Source organism: Erpetoichthys calabaricus, chromosome 17 (assembly GCF_900747795.2).
Source record: "Erpetoichthys calabaricus chromosome 17, fErpCal1.3, whole genome shotgun sequence".
NCBI classification, from domain to species: domain Eukaryota; kingdom Metazoa; phylum Chordata; class Cladistia; order Polypteriformes; family Polypteridae; genus Erpetoichthys; species Erpetoichthys calabaricus.
This window is the reverse complement of record NC_041410.2, coordinates 97,671,437-97,690,000: the sequence shown is the minus strand read 5'-3', so window position 1 is coordinate 97,690,000 and position 18,564 is coordinate 97,671,437. Positions and strand designations below refer to the sequence as shown.

Below are 18,564 nucleotides of genomic sequence, written 5' to 3'. Positions count from 1 at the left end.
AAATCAATCATGAGGTAGCACCAGAAGAGTGCCCACTATGAGGAGTTATACAACGGTCCATCAGGCTGAGCTGTTTAATCCACCGTGTGATTCACTTTGTCCACCATATCTTTTTAGCACCTTCATATCATATGCTTTTGAAAAGGTGCTATCTCTTATATATATTTCTCTTCTGGTTCGTCCTGCTTCCACTTCAAAACCGGTCCCGCCCACACACAGCCGACACTGCATTTCTCAATTCCTATTCGTCCTCTTCCATGTCATGCACTATACTGGCCTGCTGAGCGTAATCCATCCAACAAGTACTCGAGGTGCTGCCACAACGGTAAAGTAGCTTTACCACCCTTGCGGGAGCCACCTGTGTCTTTACAACAGCTTCTTACACAGCAAACATCAGAAGCTAAAAATGATCGTGAACACATTCGAGAATACAACTCTTCTCTAGCGTTTGCTTCCATGGGTGCATAGATAACTCAACCTCCTGGCCACGGACCATACTGTTTTAAAATACACGGGCAAATTTATCACCAAATCTCTCCACTATGCGCTAACACTTCTACCTCTCCAGGATATGGACAGTTGTATGTTTTTGACACAGCGCAAGATACTGAAGTACGCTTACAAAATAAAGCAAACTCTGCATGCAGCGAAAATGTCCTTCTCCAGCTAGATTCCATGCTCAGAACCATCAACCCCTTCGCTAAATCATACAAACACATGCATGAAATTGCTCAGTCCAGTCCAACAGCATTTGTACGAATAGTTTTCAAGGAAACCCTTATGCAGGATTTATGACGATGCAGTGCCCCGACATGTCACACCGATGTTGCAGTGATTTTCATCGGAGAAGATAGCGAACCGCCTGCCGAAAGGGACATTTGCATCTATCCCATAGGCAACTCCTGTAAACAGATTTCCACACTCAATATGAATTGCGATCCTATGGTTTACCCACTTTTATTCCATTACGGAGACATTGGCTGGCACAAAGATTTACAACATGTTCCCGATAAAAGAACCGCCAAGCGAATAAGGCTTACTCAATGCCAATTTTACGCGTACAGATTAGCAATGAGGAATACATTTAGTATTTTGCACTCCAGCGGCAAACTGTTCCAACAGTACGTCGTAGATGCGCATGTTAAAACATTGGACACATGTCTCAACTATCTCAGATTACATCAACAAGACCTGCGTGCCGAACTATCAGATGCACTGCAAGCAAACGCTGAAAATAACAACGTACGTGTAGGTAAAATGAATATATTACCGTCCACATTTCTAGGAAGTCCAAGATACATGCAACAAAACTATCAGGATGCCATGGCCATAGTACGTAAATTCGGAAAGCCTGATTTATTTATCACTTTCACATGTAATCCTGCTTGGCCGGAAATTCTATATGCACACTGCGTCTTTCAAGAAGTATTTATTTCTTCTTGATTTCTGAATTCCTTTCTCACCGTTTTCTGTTCCTATTCTTACACCGCCGTATGCTACGGCGGGCGTCGGCTAGTATAAAAATAAATATTTAAGGAGTGATTGGAGGAGCAGGATGATGGGTAGAAAATCCATCAAATTGTACTTCAAGTATAAGACTCTACAACTCCGTAGAAGTTTGTTCTCTTCTGGTGGTCTTCATCCTGAAAGGTGCTACATTGAATGCATTTTGATTGTGTTGCTTTGTTTTGTGATCTTGTTCAGTTGTCTGTTTATTTTTGAGGTTTGCTGACCTCAGCTCAAACTAAAACTGTTCAAAATAAGGTGCTGGTCAAGTCCAGCAGTAAGATGTTAGTTTAAGTTTGATGACCATCTGGAACTTATGCTTACCGGTGGCTCAAGTCCATCATCAGTGCTCAAATGTTTCAGCTGCAGTGTTCGTCAAGCCCACTGACCGGCGGGTGTTTAAACTGAGCTGTTGTTGATGTTCATTGACCTTCTGGGTTTTAAAGAGAGCTGTGGATCTCATGTGTAGTGTTAAGTGACCAGTGGCTGTTGAAAACAAGGTGTGGGTGAAGGCCACTGTGCCTTCGCTGTTGCACCTCTTGGGTGCCAGTGATGTCCTCATTGTTGACCAAATCATTGCTCTCCATGTCTCCTCCATAGGCTGTTCCCGAGTCTCAGCATCATCACTGAGCTCACCCATCCGGCCAACATGCGCTTCATGCAGTTCAAAGCCAAGGACCACTACTCCCTAGCGCTCTCAAAACTCGAGAAGGTAAGACACGATACAGGACACTAAAGGGCTGGTCAGCTAGCTTCATGAGGTTCCATGTTGTGCTGTCTATCTAGACCACCACACCACTGCCTCCTTGGCATCTGGTGACTTTGTGGTCTTAGGAGGGCAATAAAGAGCTCATTGGTCATCCAGCTTTGAAGAGGCGGGGATCCTGTATATCAATGAAATGTTGTCTGTGTGGGAGGAGGCGGAGCTTTATAAGTGCTGCCCACTGATTATTAATCATTTTCTCCTTTTGAGCTAGAAAGAGCGAGAGAAAGGGTCCAACTTGGTCTTCATGTTTCGCCTCCCGTTTGCTGCAGGGAAAGTGTTCAGCGTCAGCATGCTGGATACGCTGCTCTATCAGGTAAGCTTATTGAAAAAAAAATAAATCACTGGCTCTAGACCAGTGTTTCTCAACCTGGGGGACGGCAGCCCAAATGTCAGTCGCTAAGCGCCCTGGTTGGGTCATCAGCTTAAGTAAAAGCGGAGAAGAATTAGCCCTTGCTTTATTGTTTCAGGGGGGTGACTACTGATTGCAGATTTCAGTTGTACACCCCAACAAAGGGACATTTGGATCCTTCCTATTGGGGAATTGAAATGACTGACATACTGTAAGTCCAGTTAGGAACGGATGGTAACCTGTTCCACATCACACCGCACACCTCATTAAGAAACCCAAATCCCCGTGGCATCACCTACTCTGAAATCTTTCAATTTGGTATCAGCCTCGGAAGATACATCTCAAAAACGCTGAACTAAACAGAAATGTTAAAAGGGCATACAGCCCAGATTTCCTGAGGTAGGTGTGTAGATAGATTAATGTGTAAGGCACGATAGAAAGATAGCATAGTTGGCAGGATTAATTGGATAGATAGGAAAAACACTATATAATAGATCGATTTGAATTGCCATCAGAAGCTGTGTAGAAGCCGAGAAGATGCCAAAAGGCAGACCTACAAGCAAACAACACGTCTGAGATCCAGAAATTGAAATTCCCAAAAACATATGTAAAGTTCATTAACCAAAGACCAAAAGTTAAAAGAGCAAATCCAAAGACTAAAATCAGCAAGCAGATGAGGAGCCAATCAAATGGAAGCCAAAGCCAGTGAGTGTCTCAGAGCAGGCTGTGGAGCTTATGTGGGCCTGGGGGCGGTGCCAGAGCTGCAGAATCAGTAGGCCCCGCCCCTCTCGGTTTAACACAATGAGAACAGGAGACATGACACAGTCAACGAGTCCCCTCTTGCTGTCATTTAAAACTGACATGGGCTGGGGTTGGGGGTCTTGATCCTGAGAGTTCAGGCCTGAACAGACTTTTTTATGTTTTACAGTCCTTTGTGAAAGACTACATGATCTCCATTACACGATTGCTCCTGGGTCTGGACTCCATGCCTGGTTCTGGATTTCTGTGTGCAGTAAGTGCGCTGTCTGTCTGTGTGTGTGTGTGTGTGTGTGTGTGTGTGTGTGTGTGTGTGTGTGTTTGTTTGTATGTCATCGATGTTCTTGGGCTGCTCCAGACTGCTAAATGACGCTGTCTTTCTCCATTATCCCCCTTTCTTCCCCCCTTAGATGAAAATCACAGAAGAGGACCTTTGGATCCGCACTTATGGACGGCTTTATCAGAAGCTGTGCTCCTCCACAGGTGACATTCCCATTGGGGTCTACCGCACCGAGTCGCACATGCTGGCCTTCTCAGAGGTACTGCTTTGAAACTTCTTGTTGTGACTTTTTAAAAACGTTTCTCTGCTTCTCCTTTGCGTATTGTCTTATTTTTTTTTTTGTTCCCTTTATGGTTTTGTTATGTGAGAGATCTGTGATTATAAATTTAGTTTTCAGCTACGAAACTGTTTTGAGGTACTCGGGTATTTATGGGCGATGCCATTTTCTCATATTGTTTGTTTATTTGGAAGCCATTTTGTTTCCAGTGTGGGTGCTATGACAAAACAACCAGAAGTCGTATAGCATGGACAGCCATCTTTGTGAGAGTATATATATATATATATATATATATATATATATAAGGTCAATGTCACACACTTGATTGGTTGTCCAAGAACTTTCAAATTATTTCATGGTTTGTAGAGGTTACATCTACAGATTTTGGAAATATGAATTTGGAGTCAGCATTTGACTATTGTAGAATTCCCAGCTTTTGTCTGCTGCTTGCTCTCTGACTATCATTTGTTTTTAAAATTCTGGTATGTCAAATGTCAGTCATATCAGAGCTCTTTGAACTCAAGACCCAGGCGTATCTCAAAACTTCAGACCTCTAGTGTGGCCTAGCAACAAGATGAAGCCTTAGCCTAAACTCTAAAAGTAGGCCTTTGGCCTGCACTGGCACAACAAAAAGAAGTAAAGACTTTTAATAGGAGAGAGGAACTGTTAAAAACCCCTGGTCCACCATGTTATGGACACATAGACGTGTCCAGAGATTATTGTGAGCATTGAAAAATATTGGAAGATGAAAAGAACAAGATCAGGTGACAGAACTGTGAGTATCAAACTACTAAATGTGTAGATCAGTGGTTCTCAAACTTGATCCAGGGGACCCCCTGTGGCTGCAGGTTTTTGTTCCAACCAGATTCATAATCGGTGATAATAATCGATAACAACTGATCTCGTTTAATTAGCTGGTCTTTTTTTACTCTTCTCTTATTTTGCATTCAGAAAAACATCACAATATGGTTTTTACATTTATAACATATTTAGAAATATTTCTTTTTTTTTCTAAAGCTATAAATGCTTCACTCTCTTTTGTTTTCCTATTATTTTCCTCTTTTTCCTGTGTAGTTTTCTCCCTTCATTTAACCCTAATAGTGACAATTAGCACCCAGCACAGCAGACACCCGGGATGATGAAAGCAGCAACAACTTCAGTGTCAGACTCGCTAATCTGTAAATCAACTAAATAACCAGAACACCTGGAAGATCAGAATGAAAATTAGGTTGAAAATATTGTTAACGACTTAAACGAAAACTACATATTCCCCATATAACTGCTTATTACTTTTTAATAAAAATCTACCAATCTTATTTTGTAATTTTTACATTGACTCCAAAACACAGAAACCGGAAAATAACGACTCACTTAACCCCTTAACCGCCCTCTGCCGGATATATCCGGCACCGTTGTTTTATTGCTAACGCCATACTGCCGGAATTATCCGGCACATTTGCCTGTGGTTATATGAATGCCTGGCAAGTAGTATAACTGACGGTTTGGCGTGGGTATTATTACTACGTTGTATTTCGACAAGTCTGTGGTTGTTTTGGCCGGTCATGTGACGTGATTCGCATGTAACAGCTGTGAATATGGCGAAACGTAAACTGACTTCAAGTGAGGCTTTGCAGGCGATTTTGGACAGTTCTGATCATGATTGTAGCAGTTCTGAAGAAGATTTTAGCAACAGTGATGAGCAGCAACGTGCGCTGCATGATACTGTGAATGAAGACGCATCGGATGACGGCGCTGAGTGGGTGTATCCCCAGCATCTCAGCTGGGCTGCTGCCCGTGGTGAACTACCTTTTCTGCATTCGTTTGAGGGAACGTGTGGCTTTATTGTTGATGTAAACAATTACACTGCTGAGCAGTTTTATGAGCTGTTTGTGTCACCTGATTTGATCAGACATTTTGTTCATCAGACAAATCTGTATGCAGCACAGTTTATTGAGAAAAATCCCAATTTACCTCCACATTCCCGTGTTCGTGCTTGGTTTGACACTGATGAAAACGAAATGAAAAAATTCATTGGGATTTTGATGTTGATGGGAATAATCAGAAAACCAGATATTGAGATGTACTGGTCTACAGATCCTATGTATGCAACACCTATTTTTGCAGCTGTCATGACATGTAACCGATTCTCTTTGCTGCTGAAATTCTTTCATTTGAATGACAACAGAAACGAGCCAGATAAGAAAGATCCAAACCGCGACCACTTGTTCAAGCTACGTCCTTTGATTGATCATTTATTTGAAGCATTTCAGTTGCCCTACATGCCAGGACCGTCAGTTGCAGTTGATGAAAGTTTATTGTCGTGGAAGGGCCGCTTACAGTTTCGACAGTATCTACCATTGAAAAGGGCACGGTTTGGTATCAAGATGTTTTGCTTAGCTGAGAATTCAGGTTACATTTATAGATTTCGTGTATACACTGGCAACTTGCACAACATTTAGTGGTCAATACTGCTTGAATAAATGTAAAAAATGTAAAAAAAATGTAAAAAAGTAAAAAAACGAAAATTGTTCAGATTTCGCCTGGCGTGGGGAATATTTAGGGAGTTGGCGGTTAAAGGGTTAATTAGAGTCCAATGAAAAACGGACGTTGGTTGGAGTAAAAACCTGCAGCCACAGAGGGTCCCCACGACCGAGTTTGGGAACCACTGGTGTAGAAGAACACATGTATAAAGTTGTCTTACAATACATTCAATAGCAGTGCTACGTTGTTTCATGCTGAAAACGCTTTATTTTTAAAAGATATTCTAAAAAGGCAAAACAAGAAGAAAAGCAAAATGGCTTCAGAAAGGTATACCTTAAAAAGGCAAATCAAAGAGAGAAAAACATGTCCACAATTCAAAAATCTTTATCCTTAAAACATGCCAAAAACCAGACAATCAGAACCAAGTATTTATAAAGTGTTACGACTGCTCCGGGGGCAGCCAAAATAACAGAGGGGTGAGGCCTCCAAAATAGTCCACAATTGCCCCAGATAAGCCTGACCCTAGGAAAATGGGAGGTTTCAGCCATGATTAGGCCTCAAGAGGGAGTTCAGGTTTTTAAATTCAAAACAATAGCAAAAGAGTCCCAGACCCCCTGACACATACAGCACGCCTCTCCAGGCAGAAACCAGTGAAAACTTTGCCTGGAGCAAAGACAGGTCTACAAAGTCATAGTAAAAATGTGCACAAAGTACACAAAAGGTTTTAATGAGCAAAAAAATGAAAAAAGCAGCCATAGGCAGTACAAGTGAATAAAATCCCCCCCCAAATAAACACAATCCAAAAGAGTATCCTTAAGTCAAAGCCAGAAAAAGTACAACAAAAAAACTATTATAAATCACAAAGAGCCCAATACTGGCCAGAGTGCATTTCAAATGAGCCACCACCACACATTTCAGGTCCCAGCAGCCTTTATAGGGTTGGGGGCGGTCCCGTAGCTGTGATGGACAGATGGCCCTGTCCCTTGGGGATCCACCCCCAAAATATGACGGAAGGTTAATAACATAACATAAAATAAAATTGACGTAAAATACCTAACTAGATGGTGCTACAGCTGTGGAGTGAGGAGGCCCTGCCTCCCCAAGGCTCAATGTACAGAAAACAAGGAACATAACAGATATTGCATCAACTTAAATACAAAAGAAATCCGTAAACAGAAATGTGCATAACACTTACAAAAACATTAAAATACAAAATGAGGAAAGACAAAAGTGTTTTCAGAAACCTAAATAAATGTAACAGCTGGTCGTGTCTTGTGTAGAAATTCTTTGATGACTCTGCACTAATGGAGTGTACTGACAAGTGGCCAGAATCCCAACACCTTTCCTGGTCTTTTTGTTAAAAATGATTTTGTTGTGCTCACAAAGGACAAGTGTCCCTGTGGGCAGGGGTCTGGGGGGTAGATGTGTTCACCAGGGCTGGCTGCACCCCAAATAGGGACACTCATCATGCTTGCATAAAGAACATTGGACAAGTGGTCCAAAACGGTTGAACCAGTGGTGGTCGTCATGTCCTAATATCTCTTTAGAAATGAAGATGCATGACAGCCCCAAAGACAAGCAAGAAGGCAGTGAGCAATAGTGGCACCTGTAAGCCACCCAAGGGGACAATCAGAGTCACACCTGTAAGAGCCTGATGAAGTGCAGATGTCCTTGACCCCTTTGTGTTTTAAATACAGATGTCAACCTCACCTCTGGTCTCTTCCTCCCTTTCTCTTCCTAACACTCATCAGTCTCAGGTCTCCATCAGCGTAGAAGACTGTGAGGACACCAGAGAGCCCCGCGAGCCCATCCTCTGCCGAGCCAACCATCGCAACTCCACCTCCAGCGACCAGTCGGACCATCCGCTGCTGCGGCGTAAGAGCATGCAGTGGGCCCGACGCCTGAGCCGCAAGGGAGGACGCAACGTGAACAAGACCACCGCCGCCGAGCGCATCAGCCAGCAGCGAATGTCCCTGTTCCGACGATCCGAGAGACAGGAGCTCAACGCCCTGGTCAAGAACCGTATGAAGCACCTAGGCCTTTCTCCATCTGGATACAGTATGTATGCTGCCTCCTGTGGTAGTCAAGTGACATGACACCTGCAGAATGTTCAGGTTCATTTAATCTAAAGGTGCACATGGAGAGCATTTTGTAACTTGAGATCAGGTTCACACTTGGTGCCGTCATCGTGAAATCTGGAAGTTGATCACACAACCCCAGTGAGACCCTAGCAACCATTCTAAACAACTTCTTTTAAGTCTTTACACAAGGTGGTTAGCACAACCTGGTTGGCGCCATCACTGCACCGTAACAGGCTTGCATGTTGAACACTGCTGTGCTCTCCACTCCTAAACAGCCCTTTAGCTCCAGTGACAAGTCACGCTTCACTTTAGATTGAACACACAGACACATCAACTGAGCTAAAGAACAGCTCCTGTAGGCTCATGGTTGATTTATCTAAATCAACGTTTAAACACAAACCTCTGATTCTTATACACTACAGGGGTATGCTGACCCCTGATGTCAGCCTTCTCTGAACCCAAGGCCTACTCACAGTCATGATTAGTTTCCAATTGACTTCCTGCTGCCACAGCACACTCTGTAGCTAAGCTCAGTAATGAAGTTGTGCCACTCATCCTGAACCAAGGAATCACCCATCCATGAAGGACGCCATTTGTCGTGGTGAGCCCATGCATGCTATGGTCAGTGTCGCCTCATTGTACAAGATTCTACTAAAGCATAAACCTTATATAAACTCTGGATGCCCATTACTTACCTGAATTACTTATAATGTGTGGTATGAACGGTTTTACCCAGAGTTCTTCCTAGACTGTTATATTGATGGATGCATTGCTGTGCACTCAACCCACAAAGCATCTCAGTTTGCAACATCTGGCACAGAAGATGTCTACTTACTAATAGGAGAGGTCCTTGTCTCAGCCGCAGCGTTGCCACTTGTGAACGCTCCGAGTGGAGCCCTTCCTGGTGATGCCAGCTGAGCTCTCGCTCCTCAGCGGTCATCTGCAGACCTACAGTGTCTGGCTCAGACGTAACCTCTGTGCAGCCGAGACAAGGAGCTCACGCTTCTGAGTCTGAAACTGTGGGTTTGCAGCTCACCACAGCGCAAATCTGCCAACTCAGGGGGAGCATAACGTTGCCCCCAAACTCCAGGCACAACCACCACGACTCACTGGAGCCTCAGGAGCTGCAAGGCAGTGCCAACACTGTGCCACCCTAAAGCACACTTCTTTGTTTTATGTGGTGCCATTCATTATAATGTTTAATTTCTGTGATTATTATGTTGTATTTATCTGTAGCACCTGATGATTTATTTGATGTTTTACATTTCATATGATTTTTTTCTTTAAATGGACCGTTTGATGCCACTCACTGCCTTCTCTTTGCTGTTCCCAGGTGAAATGACAGACCAAGGCAACACGTTGTCCTACATTCTCATCAACCCGTCTCCAGAGACGAGGCTGGAGCTGAATGATGTCGTGTGAGTACCGCGGATCAGATTGGGTCAGGTCGGGTCACAGCTGGTTAGGGCACGTGGTGTTGCAGGTCGCCCAAAAGCCCCTTCAGCCTCTTGTTCTGGAAATGAAGGTTGAAAGTTCAAGGCTTGGTTGACATGTGACTGCCAGTCAAGTCAAGTTGGGGAGCAGGCACTGGTACAATGTGTTACTGCACCCACCACACGACAAAACAGCTCAGGATCCCAGTTGGCAACCCCTCAGGCAGACACGCGGTCCAGCCCCACGCTCTATCTGCCGCAGCCAGGGGTTACGTGGGTGACCCCTTGGCCTGGTCCAGCCACTCAGATCCCCAACAATGAGAATCCTACGCGCTGGATCACCCTCTGGGAATCGCGCCATGACCCTCCCTCACAATGCAGGTCATGTGCCTCATTTGGGACTCCACGAGTAACACAAAGTCAAACCAGCAGGCGACGCCTCGGCACCACACCAGTTCTGATCCCCAACAGGCCTGACCCCTTTGGCTTTCTGACGGTTTCGACTCTCCCCGGGGATGGAGCTCCTGAGGGCTTTTCCCCATCCCCTTCACGATGCGAGCAGCCTTCCTATGGGTGGCTGCAGCAGGGCTACTCCCACGGAGAGCAAAATGGAGTCCTTTCTGTCATGTCACAATTGTGTGTCGTCTCACAGTGACTCCAGTGCCAATCCTGCCACCAACCCCATTGATTTCATTACAAGTTGGAGGACCGCCTGCAGGGCCGGATGCAGTTTAACGTCATACCCAGTGACTGGCAGGGCTGCCATAAATCGTTTCACACGGCAGTCAACATCTGTAGCAATACCTCACATTGAAGAGTTGATGGACATCTCACCCCACGGGTTCACCACAGACATCAGGTCAACACTCACTAGCTGTTATTTGCACACCACAGGTCCAGCTGCCCAAACCTGCTGAATAAGAACAAGAGCTGCAGAGAGCACAGGACACGATTGTCTTGGAAACGCAGCAAAATCCCCCCAATGCTCTGTCTGGTGACACCTGGCCACCCGGCCCCTGAACCCTCACACGCCAGTCCACATCCTAGCTTCTCGGCTGCTTGGCAGCGGCCATTTGTATTTAACCCTGGGGTTTCATTCTAAGTTCAGAGATGACTTGCATAGTCAATAGGCTGCCAGTCATGGTGTCCTCTCCTGGTCCCCAAATTCTTCATTGTCCCAACTCCCTGTCTGCTGGTCTAATTTGAAAGCGCTGCCCACCAGACACAATTCCAGAACCAGACTGTAAAGTCCCTGGATCTCCCCTTTTGGGCTCTCTGTGGTACCATCACAGGCCTGAAGAGGTGGAATTCTCTCAGGGTGACACTGCAAACTGTACTGGGACGGTGGCAGTGCTGGACAACAAGCACAGACCACTTGGTCAGCCAGCATTCAGTTGGGTTGCTCACTATGAATCGGGATTCTTGCACAACAGCTGGCCGTCTCTCGGCCTTGTGACACTCACCACCTAAATTACAGGTTGGCACCATCATAGGTCTACATGGTGCTTCCCCAGAAGAGGGGGTACAAGCTACACATTATCCAATACCAAGTTTAGGGACACCCTATAAATCTACAGGTGTCTTCCACTGCTCCGCAAGTCCTCCACAGTCCCAAGAGTTGACCACCAGACCCCATTCCATAACCAGACCATGAAATCCGTGCATCTCACCTTTTGGACTCCATGGCACCATCTACGGTCTGAAAGTGGGCAATAGGGTTATGTCTCTGCTACCATTGTAGTTCTCCATGGCACTTCCCCAGTCGATACCTTTGAGGGATTTAAGCTACACACTGTTGAGCTCCAGCCTGCCCAGTGCTGTCCTTTGACTCCCAGCAGCCTCCAATTCCCACCCTCCATTAACAAGTCGGAGGGACTTTCCCACCATCTTTCACCCATTTTGGTCAGTTTATCAGATTGTTACAGATGGTCAGCCTGCCACCCCCTACTGCTGGAGGAGCCAAAGCTCAGTGACATTCATCACCATCTCTATACTGACCCCCATAAGAATTGCAATAGTATTGTCACATGGGCGGTCCACCATCCATGAAGGGTCTAACGCAGAATGTGACCAAAAGTTATGACATATCAGTTCCAGCTAAGCAGTGCCAGAATAGGTGATCCAAAGCTAATATCTTCTTTCTCAGATTCCCCCAGAGATAAACACCAACGAGTGCCCCCCCCCCCCATAGATGTTCTCATCAGTTATGCAGCTTTGTCTTTGATTGACAGGTACCTAATTCGGCCAGACCCCCTGTCTATGGTCTCCAGTGATGCAGACAGCCGGAAGGGCAGCGTGGGCAGGTGTGACGGGCAGAAGTTTGACACTAGAGACAGCACCCACCTGTGACACACAAAGCCGTGGAAGAGGCGTGCGTGTGGAGCCACGCCCATGAGGGTCAAGAAGAGGCGGGGACTCCACTGGAGGGCGGACCACACCCCTCTAATCAGTGGCCTAAAGGCCTGGGACTGTGAACTGGGCTCAGCTCGCCTGGCCCCTCCCGTCCACTGGGGGCAGCAGACTACTGAAGGTCTCGGGCTGCCGACTGGCACTCTGGAATGGACTTTTCTTATCCTCGCATCAGGGATGGGGGTGCGTGCCTGCCATCTTGCATGTCCATTAGCTGCCAGCTGCTGGGTCACTGAACGGCTTGCCCACAATGTTATTTCCCTCGAGCCCGTGAGGCCAGTTTGTTTGTTTTAACGTGCTTCATGGATCATCACACACCTGACGTCCAGTCGTGCACCCGTGTCACTTTGTAAGGCGCCCACATCCCTGGCCAGACTGGTTGCGTTTTCATTTGCACCTTCTCACGTGCTGCCTCGGGTTTCTATCTTCAAGGTCCCCCATCCTCAAACTCGCCAACCGTGAAGCCACTTCGGAGAACGTTCTAGAGTTGAACTGTCATGTAAACTCGTGACACTTCGACCCAAGACAATCTCTGATACAGCTGGGCAGCTCGAGCGTGAGGTGCAGCCAGTGGCCCAGCGTGCCTTGGTGTGGCATCATCACATTCCTTGTAGCTTCCTCAGAATTATTGATAAGTCTGAATACAACTGATCAATCAATCAGTGCTGTTCAAGTTCAGACCCAGGACATGGCTGTAGCGTTTATAGCGCTCTGCCCACCTGCCCCGCGCCTTTCTCATTACTCAGTATGAAAGGAGATTTCCCTCCACTGTCCAGTCATCTGATGAAGCCCCATTATGTCAACTTATGGCCCACCGCACAGGCGGGCACTCTCTGGCTTATCCATTTACTGCCCGTGGTCAGCAGCACTGAATCAGTTCCTTAAAGCTCTGACAACATAAACCACATGGGGCAGTGTGCTCACTGGTCTGCCAAGCTGTGGTCTGTGCCCAGCATGCACCAGTGTGATGGCATCACATTCTGTAGAACCCACCCTTTAAATAAAGTGCCAAGCCCAGTCATAACCCCTGATGCCCTTTCGCAGCATGCTAAGTGGTCCGTGTCCCATCATGCACCACTGTGATGTCATGACATTCCACAGGACTAATCCAATCAAAGTCCCCCATCACAGCATCTCACAAGGGCTGGGCCAGTCTGTCCTTAACCTGCTTAGGCGAGGTCCGTCCCCAGCAGCCACCAGTGTGACGCCATTACAGTCCATAATACAAAGTCGTGGTACTGGTGGACCACAATTAACTGATATTATGGGGTCCTGACGCTGTCCCTCATGTTACATATTGCCTATGAAATATACTGGTGGTGTCCTTGCCATCCAGAACAATTGTCCGGCGCGTGTGAGTCAGGCTTTAAAAAGTAAATACAATCACAAAGTCTTAATGGGGATCAGCGGGCTTTCCCAGTGTGTGCCAGTGGGCACCTGTCTTCACTTTCCTCACGATGACCACAGATGCACTTTCCTAAGCTGGCTGCTTATTCTAACCTGTCATATGTGCCCCACAGTGATGGGCAGGCATGTGCCCCCTTTGGGGCTGAAGCCCACTTCTTTTAGTACCATCCAGTTTGTCTGCCCACCTCCAGTAGTTTCATTGCACTTTATCCCCTGGTGTTCAGTGGAGGTGTGCCCAGCGTGACCACTACCTGGCCACATGGGTGCCATTCAGCCTGAGGCAGAGGGGCACAGCCACAGAGGAAGACCACCCCGCCCAGGTGTTTGCTTTTACCTTTCCTCTTTGTCTCCTGTTTGGCTTCTTGATCAATCAGAGCTGTGCCACGTCGTCTCCCTGGGTACACAGCTGGCCAGCAGTGGGGGGGCTGTGCAGGTCGATGGCAGAAAACTGTCACGTAACCAAAGATAAAAGGGAATGGAACGAGTGGGCGGGGCCACAAGACGGTGCCACTCATCCTGACCCCGCCCACCCAACGCAATGTGGCCAATAGGAAGCTAAGAACTGACATTTGAGGCAACTCAAGTTGAGGAATAAAAAAACGAAACAAGCGAGTCCGCCATCAGGTGACTCAAGAATGGACTTCATGTGACCACCGGAGGGCCGCCGCCCACTTCACCCCCACCTTCTGGACTGAAGCCCACCGAGCCGCGACTCCAAATCCAAGTCTATGAATGTAAAAGTCTGAGAAACTATCATGTAAATAAAATGAGTCAACTAGAAGAAAAGAAGCTTTATGTCCGAGTGTGGAAGCACAATGTATGGAATGACACTGTGAATGCTGCATACTGTAAATTTAAACCGTGGACTGACACAAAGATATTTGGAAATAATAAAAGGCTAAAAAATCCAATGGGAGGCGATTCCTTGGTCTGTGTGTGGTCGGGTGTTACTGCAGCCTCCTCATATCGGGCATACAGAATGGCGTGAACTCCTGGGGGTCACTGTGCCCACGCCCGATGACGTCAAAGCACTTGGCACGGGTGGCGCCAGCTAGGACCTCATACCTCATTCCTGATGAATGTCAAAAGGCCAGCGGTGCCACCTCACCCGGGTTTGAGCGACCCAAGTCGTCCTGCAGAGGCCTGTGTGGTGTGAACTGACCCCACTGGGGGCTTCACAGCAGCTCATTGTGTTACCCGAGTTGAGACCCCGTCACTTCTTCTGGTTTTCTGAGCGCCCCCTATTATCCACACTGTTTTATCAAAGTCCCCCCCCCCCCCAAAATAATTTCTTAACGGTTGTCACTTAGTCACAGAAGCCCATAGTATACAGCAGTATGGTGCCTGTGAAAATCATTATGGGATGGAGGTCTCTATAAAAATCATAAAGGACTACCCAACCACTAAAGCCACTTGACGTGCCAGGCCGTCACTTGTAAAACAAGCCATCCAGACAAAGAGTGAAATATGAAAGGCGCTATATGGAGCCACGAGCCTCGGCGCCACCTCCTGATGTGATTCTGAGTAAGCCACCTGAGAAGCTCGTGATCCAGTTGTGCAGGTGAGTTCATGAGTGGATGTTGCTTAGGCTTGTGTGGATGTTAATGATGAAAGGCGCTATATAAAAATGACAAGGACCTGCCAGCCCCTAAGCCCCCATGCAAGTCACTTGGCCTGCCAGGAGCTCAGCTGTGAAGTGTGTTGGCAGGATGTTCTTACTCACCAATTGGATGGAGTTAAAGATTTACGGCGCTATATAAATACCCCAGCGGTGGTTTAATGAAGTCCTCACCCAGGGTAGTGGGTGCCACAGCCCCAAGGGTCTCACGTGTTTGCTGTGTGGACCCTGCATGTTCTCCCCAGTGGAGTTTCCTCCAGCTGCTCAGGTTGTCCTCCCACTTCTGGACAGGCGTGCTGGTCAGACTGACTGGCAACCCTCAACTGTGCCCAAGTGGGTCTCAGCTGGACTGGCACCTCGTCCACAGTTGGCTCCTGCCTTGCACCTGATGCCCACCACCACCCTCAACTGGATTGAGCAGGTCCTATCACGAATTACACACAACTTTAAGTCATAAAATGCAAAAAGTGGGCGGGGCTAAAATGCAAACTAATGAGTGTCGAGGATCATGGGAAATCCCCAAAGTGTGTGTCTTTTGCTCCACAGGTCATCAGGAGAGACGCCACAACTAAAATCAAGGTGGCGGTGTTTCTCTTCCCCTGACTTAACATGCTTACTGTGTGTTAACTGGCACACCCCATTGGGCACATCCCATAAGCCACTTGGCGCTTGGCAAATGCCAGGGAAATGCCTCATGCTGGTAGATTTGAGCTTCTTAAGGACATGAACGACAATGACAGCGGACCCTGATGCCCCTCTGGGCATTTCATGTCAGGTGGGCGCTTGTTGCGAGTTTGGTGCCCTTGGTGGGAGTTTAGAAGGGGACTATGGATGGTGGTGGTGGGGGCCATTGAGAAGCCCACCACTGGTGTTTGCTGACCACCCTGTTTATTTGCTTTACCCTCTCATTTCAGCTTTGCCACTTTAGTTTCAGCTCGTTGGTTTGGGAAGGGTCCGAAGTGTCTCAGCGTAGGGTCAACGTTGTTGGGGACTGGCACAGGGTGGGCATGAACCACGAGATCCATCATCCACCCATTTGAGGCAAGATGGGGGCCATCGGCCACAAGGCAGGAGGGGAGGGCAGCAGGACCCCACTGTCACTCGGCCTTCTGTTTGTTCTCTTGGTGGCACAAGTTGGCACTCTTTGCCCGACAGCTCGAGAGACTCGGGTTCGATTTCTGCCCAGGTGGATTTTCTCTGTAGTTGACGATTGCCCTTCCCCCCAATTCCCAAAAGGTGTGGCCCGGTGCTTTAGATTTTTTTTTTTTATATATATTATTATTTAAAATCTCGAAACATCTGGCATGTCGACTAACGCGTGCGAAGAAGAATTTCAATAATAATGACGACAATAATAAACCTGGAAGTGACCCTGCAATGAAATTAGAGGGCACCACCAGGGGGCGCCAGGACAGAGTCTTTGCACACAAATGGAGACGATCACAGGGAGACACTTTGTGTGTTAAAATTAAATAAAGCCCAAACTTATTTAAAAGGGAAGAATATTGATGTGGGAAATTTGTCAGACAAAAAAGCCTTTGGGTGATTTCTTAAATAATTGGGATCTTCAACCCAAATTGAGGTGAAACTGTAAATGAGTCAGTTTGGAATTCCATCAGCCACCAGTAGAAGGAGCTCCGTTTGTGGAGTGTAATTCCATGAGTTGCCAGGAGAGGCCGCTGTGTTTGTTTCTTCTTAACTGGCTCGTCTTTACTGAATTGTGAAGTGTAATTCTATCAAGTGCCAGTAGAGGGAGCTGTGTGTCCACTCCTCTTCCTAACCTGCGTACCCAAGTTGCTAAATTGTGATGTTATTGCATTGGTTGCCTGTAGAGGGGGCTGTGCTTGTGTCGCACACTTTACTAATTACTGAAGTGTAATTCTGTCAGTTGTCAGCAGAGGGAGTCCATTCATCTTCCTAACGTGCTTCTCTACGTTACTGAATTGTGAAGTGCAATGCCATTGGGTGCCACTAGGGGCCGCTGTGTTTGCTTCATATACTTCACTAAATTGGGACGAGTTTCTTTGTTGTTTAACTAGAGGAGTGTAGTAAAGCTGCAGTAATTCGAGGTTCCACTTTTTATGTAAGCACTCAGGAGTGAAGAGCCTCGATGGGGGGGCACCCCGAGTCTTTAAGCCATCTGAATTTATATAGTGCCTTTTACTGTGAACTCTGGCCCGTGACACTTTTCATAGGCCATTGTTTCCATATCTCTGCTATTTAAGCACTGCCTTGCCTGGAGTCGCATTGAGTCAATGAAGCGTCTCATTGTATATAGTGCCTTTCAGCATGGACCCCCTCCCATAACACTTTTTGCATTCAGGCTGACTGGTCTCATATTTCTACCATAATAGCATTGACAGGTGGGGGGGACTTGCTCAGAGCTGACACTAAGTGGGGGTTGATCCCTTATTTTTATATAGTGCCTTTAATCATGAGCTCTGTCCCATGTATAGGATTTGCGTTTTCCATATGTGCCTGTGAAGTGAGCCCTGAATGACATCCGCCTGCTCTGGATAAGCGGGCTTGGAAAGCGGATGAGACGGCTTCACACATAGAACTAGAAACATAAAATGTATCGTTATTAAACGGGGATGTGTAATTCCATTAGTTGCCAGTAGAGGGAGCTCCGTTGGTTTCATCCATTCATCCATCTTTCTAACCCGCCCTTTACTAAAGTGAGAGGCGCAGTTCCAGCAGTTGCCAGAAGAGGGAGCTGTGTTTGGGTCCACACACTTTCCTAAGTTGCAGCGTGCAATTCCATTTTAATTTATATAGCGCCTTTAACTGTGAACTCCATCCCAAGACACTTTTAATATATGGTGCCACTATTTCTATTATTTAAGCCCTGACTTACCCGATGTCATTGATTCGTCTGAGCCCATATAGCGCCTTTCAGTGTTGCACTCCATGCGAGCCCGTTTATCCAGGGCAGGGCAGGGCAGGGTCGTCTTGGGTGTGGGGGGGTACTGCTGAAGCCTACCTCAGGAAGTATCAGGCAGAAGGCAGGAGTATTGCCAATTTAGCCTGAGTGACCTGCACGTTTGTGGACGGAAATCGTGATGGGTGGAGAGAAGCCTCACGAAGCATCAACACTTTTGAAGCAATTGTGTCGGAAATCGAATCGAAGCTTCGAAGCATTTGACACTCGCCTCTCTAGTGACACCTCCTGGCCATTTTCATTAACGTTACACAAACTCA

General features: G+C 46.8%; 1 protein-coding gene across 2 annotated transcripts in view; it reads left to right on the top strand.

Moving 5' to 3' along the window:
* The window catches only part of LOC114667844 (potassium channel subfamily T member 2), a 191,458-nt gene extending 176,822 nt beyond the window's left edge, over positions 1–14,636 (top strand). For both annotated transcript variants that reach the window (XM_051920531.1, XM_028823348.2), the window contains exons 24-30: positions 2,107–2,218; positions 2,484–2,585; positions 3,550–3,633; positions 3,788–3,916; positions 8,167–8,473; positions 9,830–9,914; positions 12,161–14,636. In XM_051920531.1, the coding sequence (XP_051776491.1) occupies positions 2,107–2,218; positions 2,484–2,585; positions 3,550–3,633; positions 3,788–3,916; positions 8,167–8,473; positions 9,830–9,914; positions 12,161–12,278 (937 nt within the window). In that variant the 3' untranslated portion in view covers positions 12,279–14,636. The remainder of the gene's footprint in view (positions 1–2,106; positions 2,219–2,483; positions 2,586–3,549; positions 3,634–3,787; positions 3,917–8,166; positions 8,474–9,829; positions 9,915–12,160) is intronic.
* The last annotated feature ends 3,928 nt before the right edge of the window (positions 14,637–18,564 follow it).